Raw genomic sequence first — 19,516 nt, forward strand, 5'->3', positions numbered from 1 at the left:
AGAAGCAGATCAACAGGTGTCTGTCGCACTGTTGTGAATGAGAACGCAACTCTGGTCCTGTTCAAGTAAGTAAACACGGGACATGGCCAGCACACCCTGAGTGTCAGACGTCATCATTAAAAAACACTGAGACGCAAGGAGATAACCAGCCCAAATCTGACACGGGCGTGAGCCGCAGGATGGGGTTGGCAGGACCGCGCCCACAGCCATGGCTGATGGATGGGGTACCGAGAAACGTGTTGCAACACCATGTGCTCAGGAAGGAGGTGTGACACAGGACAGCACAGCCCTGCACCCCGTTAACTCCTCAGAACTGTCCCTCAGAGTGGGAGTATGTGAGTTGGCATCATCGAGAAAAGTTTGCTGTAATTGTCGAACCATTTCCTATAATGGCTTTCTTATCCCTGGGGCTGGTTTTAAAAGCTTGAATTATGAATATTTTATGCTACATTATTTTCGTATTCCACGTGTGCTCCTCATGCAAATTAACTTTCTTATAGCTTCACCATGACCGTTACCTCATGGAAAGAAATTAAATTGTGGGACGAACCTGCTGAGGGAATGTCTCTTTTCAGAAAATGTCTCTTCCACATGGTTCAGGTATCAGAGGAGACATTGGCATTTCGAGTCATCAATCCCTATTACGTAATGAAATAAAACATCTAGGTAATTAGTAAAAAAAAAAGTCACAATGTTAAAATAGTTTGTTTGCTCAAGACGAAAAGGAAATGGCTCTGTTTTAAAATATTGGCATACAGCAGAAGAAAGTACCCACAACAATTAGCTCTAATATTATCAGGATTTGACGGTGCTTTTTATACCAAATACTGGCATAGTCGACATTTTCTCTAGGCTGCTTGAAATTGGTGTAACACAGACTGCGAAAAAGAGACCTGATTCTGTAAATAACCGAGTATCCTCAGTTTGGGCTTCCAATGACACACTTGCATCCTGAGAAACAAACAAACAAAAATCTTAAATACTTAGAAACAAAGAAGATACTTTTTAACTGTAGTTACAAATAGTAAACTATGTTTTTGTTTTATCTGAGAGCGTGTTAGAGTGGTTCTAAATCTTCGGTGATTTCTCAGGAAAACGGAACTACAGGTTGTGTATTTTCTGTTCGCAAGATCTCAGCTGCTTCCCGAAGTTCCTGGGGCCTCACAATGCCAAGTGCGTGGCAATGAGGTCCTGCCTGCCAGAGAAGGGAGCTTGGGACTTCCCATGCACTGTTTATTTTTAATTAACATGGCATCTTCCTTTCAACACTGTGAAATCACATTACAGGGATTTTACTTCTTTTTTGTAAACCTTCCTGATTCGATTTTCATATTAAGGTGTTTTTGCGTGGGATGGCATGCAGGAAATAAAAAAATGGAAGCATTGGTGTTTATTTTTGCACTCAGGAATAGCTTGGTATGTAAGCCAGGTTTAAAGAGAAAATTTATAGAATAATCTCAATAAACTGTTATGTAGTTTAGGAAGCCAGACCCCGAGAGAGAAAATAATCCTGTCTGTAAAATCACATGAGACTCAAAGGATTTTTCAGGAATTTTAATTTTAAAATAAGTAGAAAAAAGAAGAATAACATACGAAGTAGTAAATTTGTCAAGCCTCTTGACTGCAGGGCTTGTAAAATAAAAACTATAAACAGAGTCGATATGGTTTAATGAAGTCTATAATTCAGTTACAAGGAACATATTAGTATATGTACAAACTTCTTTCTTATTAGAGGAAGTTTCCGTAGAGATTAATGCTCTGATTTTACCCCCCACCCCACCCCCACTTCTGTGAAAGGCTACATTTCTCTCTGTGTGATCCGTTTACTCTGGCATGATCTTTAGTGCTCTTTTATTTTGTGCAGCACAATTAGAGATTTTTAAAAGGGTACGTGCATCAAAAATGTGCTGATTTGTAATTGTGGTGTTACAGTTGATACGTTCATTCTTTTTTTTTCTTGGTCAAGTCTGGTCTGAACCATCACTTATCCTTAGAAGAGAGCTGAGCAAATAACCCCACTGATACTTTTGCTAGACTAAGCCTTAAAGCGTGGAAGACGAAAGCTGACCTCTGTGATCAATTGTGATGTTTGCTTCTTGTCCTATCAGTTTTAACCAGTGTTAGTCATTCCTGCATTTATTTTATAGATGGACTAAAACCTTGGAAGCAATTAGAGAGTATTAAAAAGAAGCAGTGAGGGCTTTTATAAAACCAAGGAATAAATCAACAGCTCCAATTAAATCTTTTTTTTTAAGATTTTATTTATTTATCTTTAGAGGGGAAGGGAAGGAGGGAGGGGGAGAAATATCAATGTATGGTTGCCTCTCGTGTATCCCCTGCCGGGAACTGGCTTACAACCAGGCATGTGCCCTGACTGGGAATCGAACCGCAATCCTTTGGTTCGCAGGCCTGCGCTCAATCCACTGAGCTATACCAGCCAGGGCCAATTAAATCTTTAAAAAATTATCCAAGTAAATATCTAAAAATTAAGGTAGCTTGTACTTAAAAAGATATTTAAGAGATTAACTTATTTAATATGTAATATATATCATCAGTATAAAAGCCAGACAAAACTTTCTAAACTTAATATTTAAATATTGAGTATGTATTGAATGAAATATGCAATTTTACTATAAAAATAATGATTAAGTATCTCAGTCCTTCCAAAAATCTGGAAATCTGGAACTGTGTACATTTATATGTGTACCTATGGCTAAAATTATGGGTAACAAGTCCAGACACCATGCTAATAGATGCAGCTCATTGTTTCTGCAAAATTAAGTCATCTGGATTTTTATTGCTCCAAATATTACCAATTAAATTATAGTATCTTTAGCATTTTACAAATAAAGTAAAATCGAAAACAATTGTTTTTAAAATGTAGTTTGCATTTCTATCAACAGTTATGTGTATGCATGGGTATGTTCACTACACATATTGATAATATCAGCAAAAATAAATTCGAAGGACATAATCTACTTTCACACTAAGTTCTGATTGAAGGTTTAATTTCTGGCAAAATCAACAAGATGACTTTGAGAGATTGGTGTATCTGATATACTCACCTGATGCTGTGTTTTAGTAGGAGAGAATCCGAATACTTAGTAGACACTAATACATTATTTTGTTGTGATAATTATGTGACTCTACCTTTACAGATGCACTTTCTGACTTGGGTATTTAAGAAAACAGAGGCCCAATTTAAGTTACGCCTGAGTTTCTAAAAGCTTCACAGATTCTGTGTGAAAAATGGGAAAGTGAAGATTAAATGATATATTTTCCTCTTTTAGGCAGATTCTGATAGTTGCTGGAATGAACACAATCAATAATATTTTCAGTGTTCAGGGATTAAAAATGCTTTTGTTCACATGATTTTTAAAACACAGTGTTTAGTTATTTTATTGATTTTATTTGTCTCCAGTCACTTTTTCCCTATTGTTTGTAACGCTAATTTTCTAATCAACATCTTCTGTAAAGTATAAATATTATCTTTTTATAGTACCTACAACATTTGCCTAAGGATTTTTCTTAATGAGAGAGAAACAGTGTAGTGTGGTAGAGAAATTACACTTATTTAGTCAACTGAAGAATAATTAGAATTATTACTTATCTCTTAAAAATCAAACTGTTGATAAATATATCCATGTGTGAGTATAACATCTTGAAAATTTGTGTTACTTAAAATTCTTTGCAAAATATTCACTTGGAAAAGAAAATGAACAAAGAATAGAAAAGAATGAAATATGTCCTAAATTGGCTAGCAAAAAATAAATTAATAGACTCAATCGCAAAGTTCTCATTTTCTTCAGGATTATGTGATTTTGTTAGAGAATGTATTTATTATATTTCATAATAGGCTTAAGGATAATACAGATAAAATTTTTTATCTATGTATTGATCTTTCAGTGAATGTACTACATAAATTAAGGTACCATATATATTCCTTTTTGTTTATATTTATTCATCAGTGTCTGTTAGCATCTACTTTTCAGATTATGAAGGGAATGGGGTTGAATGAAAGGCGTTACCGGGCATATTGGCTGGTGAAGTTTGTATTGTTAGAAGAAAAGTTCTGATCGACCCTCCTAAAATCCTTTTACATGCTGTATTTCATTTTAAATGATGGACCCATTGGTTAACACATGCCATGTCTCAGAAGCACATATACAAGCTTGCAGACCAAATGAGCAAAGTTAGCATTCCTCACAGCCAAATGGCAACGTCCGACTTTACATCCTGGAACTCGTTGTAGGTGAAGGAACGGGACCGTCTCCTCAGATTGCTTGGTCTCTGAGGCCTGCCTTCTATCAAGTCTAAGTAGATGTCAGATTTCAGGAAACGTTTGTAACTGTCTTGTTCCATTAGCTGGTACACTCTGCTCTGAGCAGCATCGAAAGTGTGGAGGGTGGGTTGCATGATGCTCTGGGTAATGAGTTCTTTGGTGTGAAAATCAAGGTTAACCTAGATCATTTCAAGAAAGAATGTAATTATGGTCAGTCTACTGAAGTAAACACCGTTGAGAAACAGTACAAGACTATTCAGCATTGGAGTGGGCACCGAACTTGGGCACCGGGGTGATCCACCCATCACAGGTCTAGGGGTCAGATGATTGACTCTGGGCTGGCATTCCACGCGGCTCTTGTCTCCTCTGCTAATTTACAGCAATGGGCTGCTGTAATGGCAAGTGTCTTAGAGATCACCGGGCTCAACTCCTTCCCAGTCATTCAAAAAATAATGGTCAGAGACCGCAAACAATGAGTTGGGGCCTTTTGGGATTTGAGTGTGGGGCTGTTGTTGGATCCCTGCACTTTTTTCGTGAGGTTACACTTTTCTGCGAGCAAAATTGTGCTGAAAGGAATACATTTTAAAGATGTAATATCCTTTCATGCTTTTTATCCAAGCACCGCTGATATATCTGGCCCTGATGGCGGGGCCTTTCAGGTTTGGGAGGGTGTCTTTCTGTTCCCCTCCTGGGTAACCCCATACAATTAGCTGACTTGTTCTTTGGTCTGTGTATAAGGTTGGCATTGGGAACAACAGAATAACACACTGAATCGCAGAACGGAATAAAACACACTGAAGCAGGAACTATTATCGTTTTGTGTGGACTGACATCCACCCAGACAATGGTACCTCGTGGACAATATGAACATGGAACCAAGCAGAACTCTGAGCAAGCTAGACTCCCAGGCCTACCACTCCACTGAAGAAACACTATTTGTTGAACACATAATAAAAATATAGAAACTCTGTTGAGTTCCCATTTGAGGATAGGTAACATTTGCTTGTTTTATAGCCATTTCAGCAATTGTATCGCACAATTACCTCACATACAGCCCGCAGTCAGAGACAATCACATTTGTGTTTGCACTTGAACCATTGCCAAATTACGTTTCCCGCATGTCTCTATTTGCATTTTTTTAGTCTCTCTTAAGGAGTACTCATGTTAGGGCAAACCAACATTTGTCTGGGTAGACGAGCTAACGGTGAAGGGGTACGTGAGGCAAACTCTTTGAGTTCTCTTTCCTTGGGCACTTACTGAGACCTCCAGCTTTTATGAGAGTTTGCTCTGCAAAGACAATTGATGTACATGAGGGACTGAATCTAAATGTAGCAAGTGATCACGTTCACTCTTAGTCTAGAACAAAAGCAGCCCCAAGGAGCGACTTCATTATTCCTTTATCCGTGGCCATATCTCAGACCACATTCTGCTTGTGCGGGCAAACCTGTAAACGCCCAGTCTGCTTCAGCAAAACCCTAGCCTTCCTTGTGGGATGGATAGGGTTACCGATTTGAGGAAGGTAGATTCTTTCAAACATTGTTCAAACACTCGTACATTTTCCCAGTCATCTTTACCTCTTGTGGAGCATCCGTCTGGATAAATTTCTCATGTATTGCTTGTGCTTTAAAGAGAATTTGTTGAGGGTCTTTGCTTCTCTTGAAGTCTTCGCAGGCCTTCCAAAACTCAATGTTTTCCTCACTGAATTCGGTTTTAAGGAACCTGGTGAAAGTCTCCAGCCCATCTACCAAGAAAAGCAGTGACAGAGGTTAACTCTTACACATCGATGACGAGGAGATGTAGTACGTGGTATTGAAGTCCAGCTGGACATACTGACGGAGCGCCTCTGTCTTCCCTCCAGGGCGGAGTGACTACCCACACCTGAGCAGTAACCACGAGGGTCCTCATGGAGATCGGCTGTGATCTGCTCGGCTGCTGAAATGAGGCTGGTAACATTCTGAGACCCAAGTAAGAGTGACCCCTACTCTGGGCCTTGCTCTGGGTATCCTTCAGCCACACCTCTCTCTGGGTTTGTCTGGAGGGAAAGAGGAGCTGTTCTAGAAAGCCAAGAAGCCATTCCACCAGAACTACCCCCGCTTCCAGACTATACTCTGGTACTCAGGACTCGGGGTCTCCCTGTTTAAAACCCCATTTCTAGGCTTCGTCCACTCAACTCCTTTTCACTTATAGTCACTTCCTATTTCCACTGCCCTTGAGAACGCTATCCTGTGGTCAGTGATTGCTGTCAGATAAACAGTTCAACAGAGAATGAAGTGAGAAGAGATCTCTCCAGCAGCCACGCGGCAGTGACTAGGGGGCTCTGCATTTATAACACATTGAGAGGTTTCGAGGGCTGAGTGCTGTTTATACTCCTGACTGTGTTTAGTATTTGCCACGATGCCTGGCACATGTCCCCCTATGTGCCTTTTCATAGACCAGGAAACTGAGTTTCCGATAAGTTCGGCTGCTCCTGGCCTCACTTTTGAAACAAGCAAAGACATTTTAGAAACATGTCTTGCTCTGGAAGCAGCCCTTGCTGGGGCAAGGCATGGTCGCAGACCCCAGAACCTGGGGACCCTCCGGCTTCCCGCAGAGAAGGGGCTTTTGCCACAGTTATTATGGAGGAGGCGCTTGAGAGGGAGGGTTCTTCTGTCCGGGTGGAACCAATCCAGTCCTGAGTGTTTACTAGGGAGAGTCGTGGTGTGGGTCAGAGGGGCGCCACCTGGGGGCTATTGCTGCTCTTGGCGGTTGAAGAAGATGGTGATGAGCCAGGGATCGCGGTGGGTTCTAGAAGGTGGGAATGGCACTCAGTATAAAGCCAGCAGCGGAAGGGAGATCTTGGCCCAAAACTTCAGAAAACTGAATTCTGCCCCAAACCCAAATGACTCAGACAGGAATTCTCCCCTAGACCCTCCAGAAAGGAAAATAGACGGACGACACCTTGTTTTGTTTCCTGCCCTTCCTGCCCCCCCTCCGTGAGTCCGTCTTGCCCTTCTGACCTGAGAATGATAAGATAATAAATCTGGGTCATTTTAAGTCACTGAAGTTGTTATAAATTGTGAAAGCAGGCACGGAAAACAGATACAACCCTCAAATTATGCTTTACATACCACCATTTCCTTGCCCTGCATATAGAACTTGTCCTCTTTTTCATGAACCCCACCCTTTTTTAAAAATGTTGTGAGCAATCTTTTTGAATATATCAGAGGTTCAGGAACTTGGTAAAGAAACCAGGAGTCAGAAATGCGTGACAGTCTGGGCTGTTCCCCCAGCATCAGATACAGGAGGGCTCCAGCCATCAGCGTGATGACCGGCACGTGGGCCCTTTCTGCGCACGGCTCCCTCCGTCGGCGTTTTGCCCGGACAGACAGACGGGAGGTGCTGCGGATGCTGCCGTGTCTTCCCCCCAGTAAATGGGCCCAGGGCACCAGCTGTTGGTTGTTCAGTGCTAGTGAAGAAACAAGCGCGGATAAGCAAACAAGAGGCTCAACGAGAGTTCGAGAAGGTACCATGCATCTGGCTTGCGACCAGAACTTGTCAGTCACTGGGTGTCAGGAGGTAAGTCCCGGGAACCCCACGGTCTGAAGGAGGCCGGGTTGCTGAGTGAGTGGCTCCTGCATAAGCCCCACGCCCTCACCGCTGGGAGGCAGCCAATGGGATCAATGTGCGTGGGATTTAACCACGTTTTTTCTCACTTTCCCAGCTCAGGGTTTTGCTTCCAAGATTAATGTTTCAAGGTGAGTCAGGGGCTTTTTCTCACGAGGTCCCAGGGAAATATGAATGGATAATGTTCCTTAGAACAATTTTGATAGAGAAGATTTTCCCTAAGAACCTAAGAATGTATACACTTCAGAATAAAATTTTTCTGGTGTTCATATTTGTAAACCAGATTTGCTGCCACAGTGAACCAGAGGAAGTCAGGGGGGTAGGATTTGCCAGGTTCTGTTCTCACAGCAGTAGTCACAGGGTTCTTGGTTTTGGGGGTGTTCCTGTTCGATTTTGTTCCCCACAATTCCCTCCCCCCTGGGTATTTCAGTACCTGGACTTGCACAAAAGCAGGTTGAGTCATTTATTACTGAGATCATGTTTCTTTAGTGGCTGAAAACTCAACGCAACACGTTCCGGACTCTGAGGCTGGCTGCTAACAGCTTCAGAACGTCTTCCTTTTCTATTTATGTGACTGGCAAGGTGCCTTCGTTGCCTAATCTCTGGTTTTATTGTCGTCTTTGTATTTATTGCCTTCCTTCTTTTTCTATATAATGATTCAGAAGGAAACTGGAGGCTGTGGTGAAACAAGCCTTTCAACTCCTGGCTCAGCGTTGAAGGAGAATTAGAAATGTGGACAGTGGGTGGGTCTGAAAAAACAATCTGACAGTGATCTGCAGACCCACTGGTCTGAATCATTCTGCAGTCATGTCCCAGCCTCCACCAGAACTTACAAAAAGAAATCCCTGAGAAGTTTCCTCCGGGTAAATTTTTAGTGTAATGAAAAACCACTGCCTAATGAAACACTCATACTTCCTTACTCTCAAACTGCTAAACTGTGTCCTTTTCCTTCCCAATCGACATCCACTTTATACTGGCTTACATTCTGTAAAATAACTATAACTCTCGGTTTGGCCCCAGTAATGATGTTCAGAACCAATGGCTGCTTTGCATTTTTTTTCAATGGAAACCTGAAATTTCGTATTTGCTTGGTGGCTACTGCAATGTGGATTTCTGGAAAGACATCCTTGGCTGGGTTATCAGGAAGCCATAGGAAGCAAAGCAACAACACCACGCTGAGAATCAGGTAACAGGGAACCCTGATTAAGGAACAGAAAGCCGTCACATGGAAATGTGCCCTCTGCCGACGTCCATGCATGGGGTGGGGTGCCATGTTCTGTCTGTCTAGGGTGCGGGGGCCAAGCCAAGGCACTTTGGCTTTGTTCCTACTTGTTCCTCTGTTACTGTTTAAAGGGAAATTGAAGCAAAATTGGCAAAATGAAATGCCTGCTCTCTCACAGTGTGGACACAAAAACTTAGACCCCAGTGAAGAAAAAAAACTTTTGCATTTCAGTTTCTTCTCTTTCTATGTATCAGCACCGACTGATCAGTTTTTAAACACCAAGTTGTTCCTAAAGTGAGTTTACTAATAATGATCACAATTTTAGAAGGATATGATCATTGCTTTTTTTTACTCATAAATCTCAGTTTTAATGAAATTTTTTTGTACTGACACCTAAAATGGATCACCCATGTGCAAGGCAAGTGAAATTGGCCCTTATTTATTAAAAATAGCTTCTTTCATCTATCTTTTAAAAATTTATGAAATATCTAGTATGAACCTGAGGACCGTATTATATACTGAAAATGCAATATTCATTACAATAACATTCATTCATTACATAGGAATTTGGAGGGTTTGCAAGGTCTTGGCACTTTGCGGCATGCCTGTGATGGGTGCAGTTCTATTTACTTTCCGCACTAGCCCTGTGGAGTGGGTCAAATTATACCCATTATACAGAGGGCAAAAACTGAGGTTCGGAGAGTTAAGTTGCCTGCAATTCTACAACTAGTAAAAGATAGCCCTGATATTTGAACCCAGGTTTATTTCGTACAATATTATAGAACCTTTACCAATGAACTACTGTAAAGCAATGAAGTCCCAACCATGGGGGACATGCAGGTGGTTAGACAAGACAGGCATATATATACCAAGGTATATATACCAAGGAGTGATGAAGGACTATCACAGGGTGACACTCTGTTTGGAGCCGCAGAGAAAGATCAACATGCATGGAACGCAGATAGAAGTCTTCCAGAAAACAACATAAATGCTACTTATAGTCCCTTGCTAATCCTCTGAGCATGAGTGTGGACTGTGTGCTGGCCAGTGTGCCTGGAATATCATGCAAAGCCCTCTGCCACCATGGTTAGCCTTGAATTTGATCGATACAGACATTCAAAAGGAACTTGCGGCACCTGTGTTGGAAAAAGGGCCAGGTGCTAAGAGTGTCACTTTGAGTGATGGGCTCAAAGTGAATGGAGTCTGTTGGCATCATAGGACTGCAATGGAGAAGAATAAATACTGACTCAAGAAAGCAACTGACGATGAATAAGGAAGGAGTTCATCTGTTTAAAAGTTGAAGTAAATTGCTTTTTCAAAAGTGACGCGCCGTGTTGTGCAAGATAATCCAAGCGCATTAGCTACTTCCTGTTTCTCTTCCTCACTTTGGGCAGCTGCGTTAAGTCAAGTCAAGTCACAGCGGAGCCATCTGTCACACGGAGGCTGTCACTTACTGAGCAGGCCTTTAGACGGCAGCAGTGGTAAATGCAGCTGCCAAAGCCTCCCATTAGAACCCAAGGTCAGAGTGAAATGCTTGGAATTGTGTGTTTCAAAGTGGAAACTCTGGCAACTGCTGGAGTAGTTTTCTGATACCGAGAAACCAAATGAAACAAAAGTCGTGTGACTCTGAAGTTGGACGCCCACATATGGTCTCATGCCCTCAGCTCTAGGTCAAGTTATTTCCCCTTGTATGTTGGGCTTCGTAGCTCTTAAGCTGCTGCAGAACATTGTGGTTATTTCTGCAATAATAATTTGTGTATGCAATTCATTTATAACTTAACATGGATTTTACTTATTATCATTTAGATAATTAAACAATTGGGTACTTATGATGGGTTAGCTTGATTCAGAAATTTATTTTTCCAGAGCACTAGAATCCCTTATCTTGCAGAAAATTGGTAACCGAAAATCGGGAAGAGCAACTTTAAAAGCCACTAGGTGAACTGCGTAAGGAGAAGTACTCATTTCCTTCCTCAAAACAGAAGTGCGCATTTCCTCGTAGGCTTTCCTCAATGTCAGCCGTAAGTACTTTCCACAGTCTAATTAGTTTGTACTTTCAAGTCAAGGGGATGAAATGACACATACATATTTTACTTTTATCTTACCCATGGCACAGTATTCTCAAAATTAAGCTTGGTAGAGCCATAAGTCAGGGTGCAAAAAGTCCAAGCAAAATAGTCATTAATGAAAATGTTAAGACAAGGGAATTCTTTGCCATGCATGGGAAACAGAGTATGTGGGATAGTAAGCGTTTCTGTCTTGGTTGGAAGATGCTGTGTTGATGGGAACTCCTTCACAGGAAATTCTCTTTCATGTCAGGTAGGAGCTATGTGAGATGGTTAGAGAATCTCCATCCATAATCGAACCCTCTTTCATGTTGAGTGTGTACCTCCTAAACCCTGTAGAACTTCTGATTAAGCTTCTGGCAACTAATCTTCTCATAAACATTGTTTTGCCTTTAATTCTCATCTATAAAAGGTACCATCATCTTCCTTTTACTATAGAATAAAACCTGGGGATCTTTGCCTCATCCTTTGTTTTTTCGTCTCTTCTTTCTTCCTCACCTCACTTTCCAACATACACACACATGCAGTTGCCAAGTTCATCCATTTTCTTTCCAAAACAGCCCTGACCTTGAGGTTAGCTTTTACGTTTCTAACAGTTCTGTAGGTCATCCATATGACACATACAGAATTCTACCTCTCCACCCGTAAGGCATCTTCCTAACACCGAGTCTTTCAAAGTTGGTGCCAACTTGATCTTTGACCTGTTTGTTGACTACTCTCTGCCTCAGGGAAAGGGAACTGCTTGCTTTTTCAACTTGTACCAAAATCTCGTATTTTTCAAATCCTTTTTGTACCCTTTCCTCTGCTCACCAATTCCCTTTTCTTCTGCCTGGTGGAATCTCTCACACATCTATATATATAAAATCTCTTTCAATGGTTTTCTAAAGCCCACATCACACATCACAAGTTCTTTAGCATTTTCCTGTATTTAGCCAGTTGTTTTCCAAATTAGATACATTCAGCAGCAGTATTTTACTTTCAGAGATGATTCACACAGAACCATATGCATATACATACATAACACACACGTATGTATAAGTGTAATGTATGTAAATAATTTTTTCAGAATTAACCGACTTTGTATTGATAGCATTTACTTTCAGAGTCAGTCCGTGGGAAGACTGATGACTAACTACATTTGAAACCAACTGTGAAAGGCAGATACAGTCTGATGTTAGTTTTTTATTTATTCATGCTTTTTGTCTTTACTAAACAACATTTAGAAATTATTAATTAAATATGTAGCTAAATTACCGATTTTTATAATCCATTTTGCAGTTATAGACTAATTTGCCAATAAACAAGGATGGCAGAAAAAATGATTCTACTATCTTCATAGGAACAAATGGGGAGCAGCAGTTAAATTTTTGAGGAGTTCCATTAATTTCCTATGTAATATGTTTGAGATTATTCTTTAAAAACTCATTTTAGAACAGATTTAGATTTATAGAGAAGTTATGAGATAGTACCATTGACATATACCCCACACTCATTTCCCTGCTATTATGAAATACTGATACATTGTTATTAAAGTCCATACATTCTTTAGATTTCCTTGGATTTTCACCTACTGTGTTTTCTGAAATTTAAAAGAATTAAGTGACACATTAAGACTGAAATTTGAGTAAATTAGTGAAAATGCCAAGGAAAAAAACTGCATGGATTTTTTTGTTTGTTTCACAGCAAAACCATTCCCCCCATGTCAGTCTCATTGGCCTATTGTCTCTTACTTTTAAGCCACTTTTTCAAATTTTGTTTCCCAGCAAAGGATCACTTTCTAATAGTTCCCTAAATCCATTGTGTTGGTTAGTTCCCCATGTCTGCGCTGGTCCTCTGCTTGGGTGTTCTCTTATTTCTCCTTGGCCAGATGGTGAATTTTGATGAATCCCCTAAAATCTAGAGTAAGAACCATCTCTTCTGTGGCTCCTTTTCTAAGGATGCAAATAATCAGTCTCGAGGGGTTTTAACGGCCATTTTGTCAAGCTGAATGCTCAAATTCTATTCCGTTTATCATTTCCTGTCCCATTTGACTAAATGTAATACAACTTCCACTTGCTTTTTATAGATACAACACACAGAATTTGATAATTACTTAACCAAAGGGAAATTCTATAAAACTTGATAGAGCAAGGTCTTTCCAGACGTGTGCATATGGGTGTGTGTGGACGTACACAAATATAAGATCTTTCCCCGTTGGCCTAAAGTCAAGTCAGTAGAAAACAACTGAATTTAACCGTTGCCACCAAGAGACTATTCTAGCTGATTATTTTAAGCTCGATAATTTAGTATTACAATAAGCTTTGAAGTTGAAATCATTGGATTTTTGAGGACTCATTAAAAGCATGCCAGTCCTTAATTTTGGGTGCATTCAATATAATTTAATTAGCACTTCAATCACCAGTGCTGATAGTAGCCTCCAAGTGGGTCAGCGCTGATTTTGTATTCTCTGTGTTGCCCCCTCTCGATTCAAAATGCTGCTCTGTCAGAGCTCTTTAGATGTTCACCGGTGAAAAGGAACAGATTATGTCCTTTTTTCTGTTTGGTTTTGACCACTTGCAAAGTAGAACGATCCCCGACTACCAGAAGAGGGTTTTCTACAAGGCTAAGTACCATCGCTAACCTTTCTTCTCCCCGAATGGGCTGTGAGAGTGTAATGAAATGATTATGCACCCGTTCATCAAGTTAAAGGAACAGATCCAGCCTGTGTATTCATTGCAACTGAAATTTAACCCTGTCCATGATGTATATGCAGTGAGAAGTGGACTGGGGGGCAGAGAGCAGTAATTAACGTTAATTGTTGCCGTTTGTCCTAAGAGCAGTAAATATTTACATTTGTGCAGTGTCAAGCTGTCATTGGTCATTGACATCTTATTGGCCATCTCATTAATCCTGACAGAAATCTGTTTCCATCGGAGCTAAAGATCTGGTGGTCCCCCTTTACCAGAGAGGACACTGAAGGCCAGAGTGGTTAGGAAGCTTAATGAGATTAGTCTCGCTTGTGTCTCAGGAGAGAACCGGAACTCAAAGGGACCCTGGACTAACTTCTCCTCATGACAAAGTTGGTTGTGTTAGTTGAGCACTTAATATTTCTTAATGTTTACCCGTTGACAGGCTGGGTTAGGTGATTCACAGCTCACAAGATATCTTCCTTACAGTAAACAGTCAAGCTCCAGATAACTGGATTCCACTGCACTTTTTGCCCTTGCTAAAGGGTGGGATGGTGCTGAAATATTGGAGATAATTGGGAAACGTTTTAATAAAGGGAATCTGACAGGCACGACTTATGGAAGCAGGTTTCTGTGATTAGCTTTAACTGCTAAATTTAGTGGAGGCAGAACTAGTGAGGATGGGCCAAGTTTGACATGTGTTTGGCCAGAATTTTGACTCTAGTTCAGAAATGACTGGATATAGGGAATGAAGGAAAGTGAGTAATTGAGGAAGACTGTTTACCTTACTCTTCTCCAAAGGGAGCAATAGAGTATTAAATAATCGAGTATTAAGTAACAGGGAAATAAGAAGGAAAGAGTAACAAGCTATATTTTCTCAGCATGAATGTTTCTTCCTATTACTACCCTTCATCTTCATTGATTATATTCTTGCCTAAATTTAAGTCTTGGTTTCTCTATACATTTTTCTTTCTCTGAGTCAATATTACAATTCACAGGCTGAATCTGTTTCCACTGGAAGAGGGAAATTTTTCTGGAATAGCCTGCAGAAATAGGATTTTTAGGTCACTCAGTTCAAGGGAACTTGAACCTGTCACCAAGGCCTTATACAGGGATAGACAATTGAGGAGGAGAAGAAACACAGAAAATGAAGAGAGACAAGGAAAGGTGGGGTTTCACCAAGTAGAATGCAGTCGTTGAGGCTGAATTACGGCCCTCCCAGCTGTGCCCCAAATAAGAACCCCTTCTTCCAGTTGACACCCTAGGATGCGACCCCCACCCCCAAAGTTGTGAACAGTCTTAGAGCAGCCTGGTCAGCTTCACCTGGGGAATTGCTGGGTAGGGTTTTGGTTTCAAAGGGTGAGAGGTAAGAGCAGGAAAACTCTGAGATACCGGTGAAGGCTGTGGGTCCCAGGAAGTGTGTGGGCCCCAGGAAGTGTGTGGACCCTTGGCAATGATCAAGCGTGGCTTCTGAGGCAGACTCTCCATGGGTCCGTGTAGCAAACCGTGAGCCCTGTGGTTACCCAGCCCCATTGCTGCTTAGCAGTTCAGTGTAGCACAGGTGGTTCTGCTACCTGGAAGACCTCCAGGACCGAGTGGAGACCGAGGGAGCTCACTCACCCGCTATGGTTTGTAAACCGGCCCTAAAGCCCATCCTTGGCTGTCCTCTGTGCTCTGTGCTGTGTCACAGTGTGAGACAGGCAAGAGGGGACTTGGTATTAGTCCCAACCTCCCATCTCCTCTGCCAAGCTCCACCTTAACTTACCCACCTGATTCTTCACTTTTGCAAAGTTCTGCTTTGAACACAGATGATAGATATGAAGAGTAAAGTGTTTATAAAATTAAAAGAAACTCTTTTCACCAGGGTTTCCTGAATGTCCACTAAAGGAATTATTTTAAATTTCAGTCCCTTAACAATAAAAATAACACACACACACACAAACATACACACACACACATACATATATGGAATTTCATAAAACCAAGGGTCTCATTCAAAAATAAAAAATATAAAAAATTTGATACTATTAACCACAGCACAAAGAAATACTATTTCAACCACAATAAAGTAATTTGTAATAAAATAAGACTAATTAAAAAAATATGTTCTGTTAGTGGACTCATACTATTTAGTTATTTCTGTTGATCCGAAACTCAGATTGCTGTGAATTATCAACCAGACTTCATCTTTATTACAGCCTGTGTTGTATAGTTACATGCATCCTTTTTATAATTTTCTATTCAGGAACAAGTATTTGGGAAAAATAGCACTAACCTTTATGGGAAAGTAGTTTTTCGAATGATTCACCCCATCTTACCGCTTCTTCGGGGCGGACCCTGTGCAAGACACAACAGGTTTTAGAAGGGAGCGTGCAGAGTGTCTGTCTAAGCCTCAGCCTAACGTGTGCAACAAGTGTTCTCTTTTCGGACCATTCCAACAGGTTCCCTTTTGACTATGACATCATGGGAGTTATGTTCACGTTGGAAACGTCAAAAACATCAGTCAACTTTCTTTTCAGTGTTGCCTGTGATTATTTTCTAAAGGAAAAATTAATCATATGTTAGGTTAAAAACCAAGAAAGAAATGAGGTCAATTATCTTTCTTAATTCAGCAAATTGAAGAACCTCAACTGACAAGTATCTTTCAGTCAGTTTTTTTTTAACTGCAATTTCCTTGAAACTCTTACCACAGTGTGCAGTAGTTGTTTTTTTTTTAGTAGATACAGGAAGTTTGACTGGTGAAGTTTTAAGGGGATAAGAAATAGAAAACATTTGAAATACAACAGATAGTTGGATATGTTGATAGTTTAGGGAATCGAATATATTTGTCTTGAATCTTTTATTGGTCATATTGCATATTTAGAAAATTTTATATTATATGAGCCTATAAAGGTGATTCTGTTTTCTGTTTGAATTAAAGAAATGGCTAAAAATGACAAAATAGCCTCTTTTGTGCTTTACTTACTATTATATCTAGGACATTCTTTCCAACTATTAAGGGAGGATATGACTAACTCTTCTCTTACAATATTACATTGTGAAAACTCTTGATGAGCATTTCATCAATTTATAAGGAAAAATCTATCATTCAAAATTGGGAAGTCTATACTTTTAAAGGGGCAACTTTACATTTCTTGAGATTATATAATTCAAGACATTAAAGTAGTTAAATTTCATCGAATATTTATATATTTTTGCAGTGAGACCTCTAATCTTCCTATATTGCCTTGTAACTTCCAATAAAATGGAAATCCCTGGTTTTCTCTTCCTGAAATCTTTCACAATAGCATCAGCAAAATCCCTCCACTGCCTGCTGTCAGATGGTGAAAAACCCTCACCTGGTATCTCTGGCCAAGGGCCCGGATCTGCTGGGGTGTGACTCTTCATGGAGCTCAGCTTTCTGCAGGAGAAGACTTAGCCGATTTCTCTTTTCCTTAGCTCTGTGACGAAAAGGTATTAGCCTCAGGACATCTTCAACCACAGACTCCGTCCCTGTGACTCTCAGGTTGGGAACTGATAAGTTCCCTGGACAGCCATTCTGGTCCACCACCCACACTCACAATGGTTTCCTTAAAGAATTTCACTTAGACACTATGTTTCTAGAGGAATTAGGATAGCATATATGAAATTTTTGGGGTTTTGTTCCCCCTCAGTGACTGCAAATTATTTAAGATTCTATTTCTGTAAAGATTGTTACTGGTTTGTGTAGTTAAAATGGTTGCATTTTTTTAAATGAAAATACTAGTCTTAACAGTTGTTTACTTCCAATAAAAACGTCCTTTTCTTGGCAACAATACAATCAATATATTTTAAACAGGCTATTTTAAAAACAAGGGCTAACAAATATTCATCACTAATATTTTTTTTAAATGTAAGGCAGATTTTTAAAATTATGATTTTTACCTGATTTTGGCTTCTTTGCTTGCTTCTTCTTTTGCTGAACCATGTATTAACTTGAAAAAAGCTTTTTCCCTTGACTCACACATATTTAATTGAGAAACAAAAATCAATGATGTTCCCATGATCTCTCTAAAAAGCAGAGATGTGTAATCTATTACGTCCTTCACTGGTTAATGCTACAAGTCCACTGTTATCCATGGTAGAAGGAAAGATTATCTCCACCCTGCCAGCAACACTTAGAATTTAAAGGGAAGAAAGAGTTCCAAGAGCTGTGTCTCTGCCCCTGTAGAGACAGAAGAATGTGGAAGTGGGGAACTGAAGTGCAACCAGGCCCCGCGTTGTTTAGGGAAGTGACACAGACTCACGCAGCCACGCTTGACCCAGGAGATAAGGCCAGCATTGCCACAGCACTTCTCTTTCCCGTTTGTGCAACCAGCTGACGCTCGAACAGACCCTGAGACACTGCCGTGCCCCACACCAGCTTCTGGGAAGGTCTTTGATGTGCTCAGGGTGTGTTCCAGCGAGCCTCTGGACGGCCATGTGCATGCTAGCTGAGTCGACGTGCTTATTTTAAAAAAGAAACTGCAAGACAAATACCATATGATCTCATCTCTAACAGGAAGCTAAACAACAAAACAAACAAGCAAGCAAAATAAAAACAACAACACTGAAATGGAGAAGGAGGGGGGACAGCGACCGGAGGGGAGAGGAGAGGGAATTTCAGGGGAAAAAGGGAAAGGATTTACAGGAACTAGTATAAAGGACACGTGGACAACAACTAAGGGGGGTGGAAATGGGAGGGAGGTGGGGGGTAGAGGGGAGTGAGCTGGGATGGGAGTGAAAGACAGAATACTGTAGTTGAAAAATAATTTAAAAAAAAAGAAAAAAAGAAGCTGCAGCCCCAAACCCTCTCAGCCTCCATCTCGGGAACTGCTTCATGAGATCCAAATAGCTAGGAAATACTGATCTAGTCTGTAACTCGTTTTTTTTTTAGAAGAGGAAACTAAGGGTGAGAGACGTTAAGTGACTTCTCACAAGGTCCCAGAGGTCAGTGGGAGACACAAAATTCTCAGGGTCTCTGATCACCAGTAGCGAAGGCTTTAGTTCCTCTACAATCGTAGGAGAGGTGTGAGAAGAGCTGAAATTCGAACTCTTTAAAAAGACTTTGCATTTTTTTGTAAAGTTATTAAACAATTTTTATGTCCTGTAAGTGTTATTTTCCTGAGGGCAATCATTTTAATTTTCTTTCTTTTTTTTCCCCAAGCCCCAGTCCATTCCGATCTATTTCATTTGTACCAATGAAATTACCGATGTGGTTTTGCTAGGCCAGCATGTTTAAATACAAGTGAAATGACTCGGAATTAAAAGATATGCATGAACATTTTCCTGAGGTATTTTAAAATTGCATAAACTTCCAGTTCTTTATGGATCTGTGAGACGGTATCATAGTTGCCAAGCTTCGCTCTGTTTTTATTAGGAAAAGAAAATGTCTTCTCTCTTACCTTCTCCTCACATTTAAAAGAAGAAGAAAAAGCTCCCTTTCCACACTGCCATTCTCAGCTTCCATCCTGCCTTTCCAAAGGCTTTCTAAAAATTGCCGAGGGAGCAAGAGCAATAGTTGGATAAATCCCCTGTGTAATGAATACAGGTGAAACTGTCCACTGGCGTCTTACCACCTGCTGGAGATCCTGGGCTGCCTGTCATCACCAGCTTCTGGTGGCCCCATATCCTGACATGGCAAAGTCTTGCGCAAATAACCCATCCAATTCTAGAAATT

General features: G+C 40.5%; 1 protein-coding gene across 1 annotated transcript; it reads right to left on the minus strand.

Moving 5' to 3' along the window:
* Positions 1 to 1,539: 1,539 nt before the first annotated feature.
* Positions 1,540 to 18,091, minus strand: RGS18 (regulator of G protein signaling 18). Its single transcript, XM_037142893.2, has 5 exons — positions 17,743 to 18,091; positions 17,178 to 17,279; positions 16,115 to 16,176; positions 5,857 to 6,023; positions 1,540 to 4,461 (listed from the first exon to the last, which is right to left on the minus strand). The coding sequence occupies exons 1-5, from the start codon at positions 17,859 to 17,861 to the stop codon at positions 4,204 to 4,206; spliced, it is 708 nt and encodes a 235-aa protein (XP_036998788.2). The 5' UTR covers positions 17,862 to 18,091; the 3' UTR covers positions 1,540 to 4,203.
* Positions 18,092 to 19,516: the final 1,425 nt, after the last annotated feature.

Source organism: Artibeus jamaicensis, unplaced genomic scaffold (genome assembly GCF_021234435.1).
Source record: "Artibeus jamaicensis isolate MK-2021 breed Jamaican fruit bat unplaced genomic scaffold, CSHL_Jam_final contig_467, whole genome shotgun sequence".
Lineage (NCBI taxonomy): Eukaryota > Metazoa > Chordata > Mammalia > Chiroptera > Phyllostomidae > Artibeus > Artibeus jamaicensis.

Coding starts and splice junctions, on each gene's coding strand:
- RGS18 (XM_037142893.2), bottom strand. CDS start 17,861: ATGGGAACATCATTGATTTTTGTTTCTCAATTAAATATGTGTGAGTCA. Junction 16,177..17,177: donor CCCTTGGCCAGAGATACCAG/GTGAGGGTTTTT, acceptor TGTCTTGCACAG/GGTCCGCCCCGAAGAAGCGG. Junction 4,462..5,856: donor AGACGGATGCTCCACAAGAG/GTAAAGATGACT, acceptor GAAATGATCTAG/GTTAACCTTGATTTTCACAC.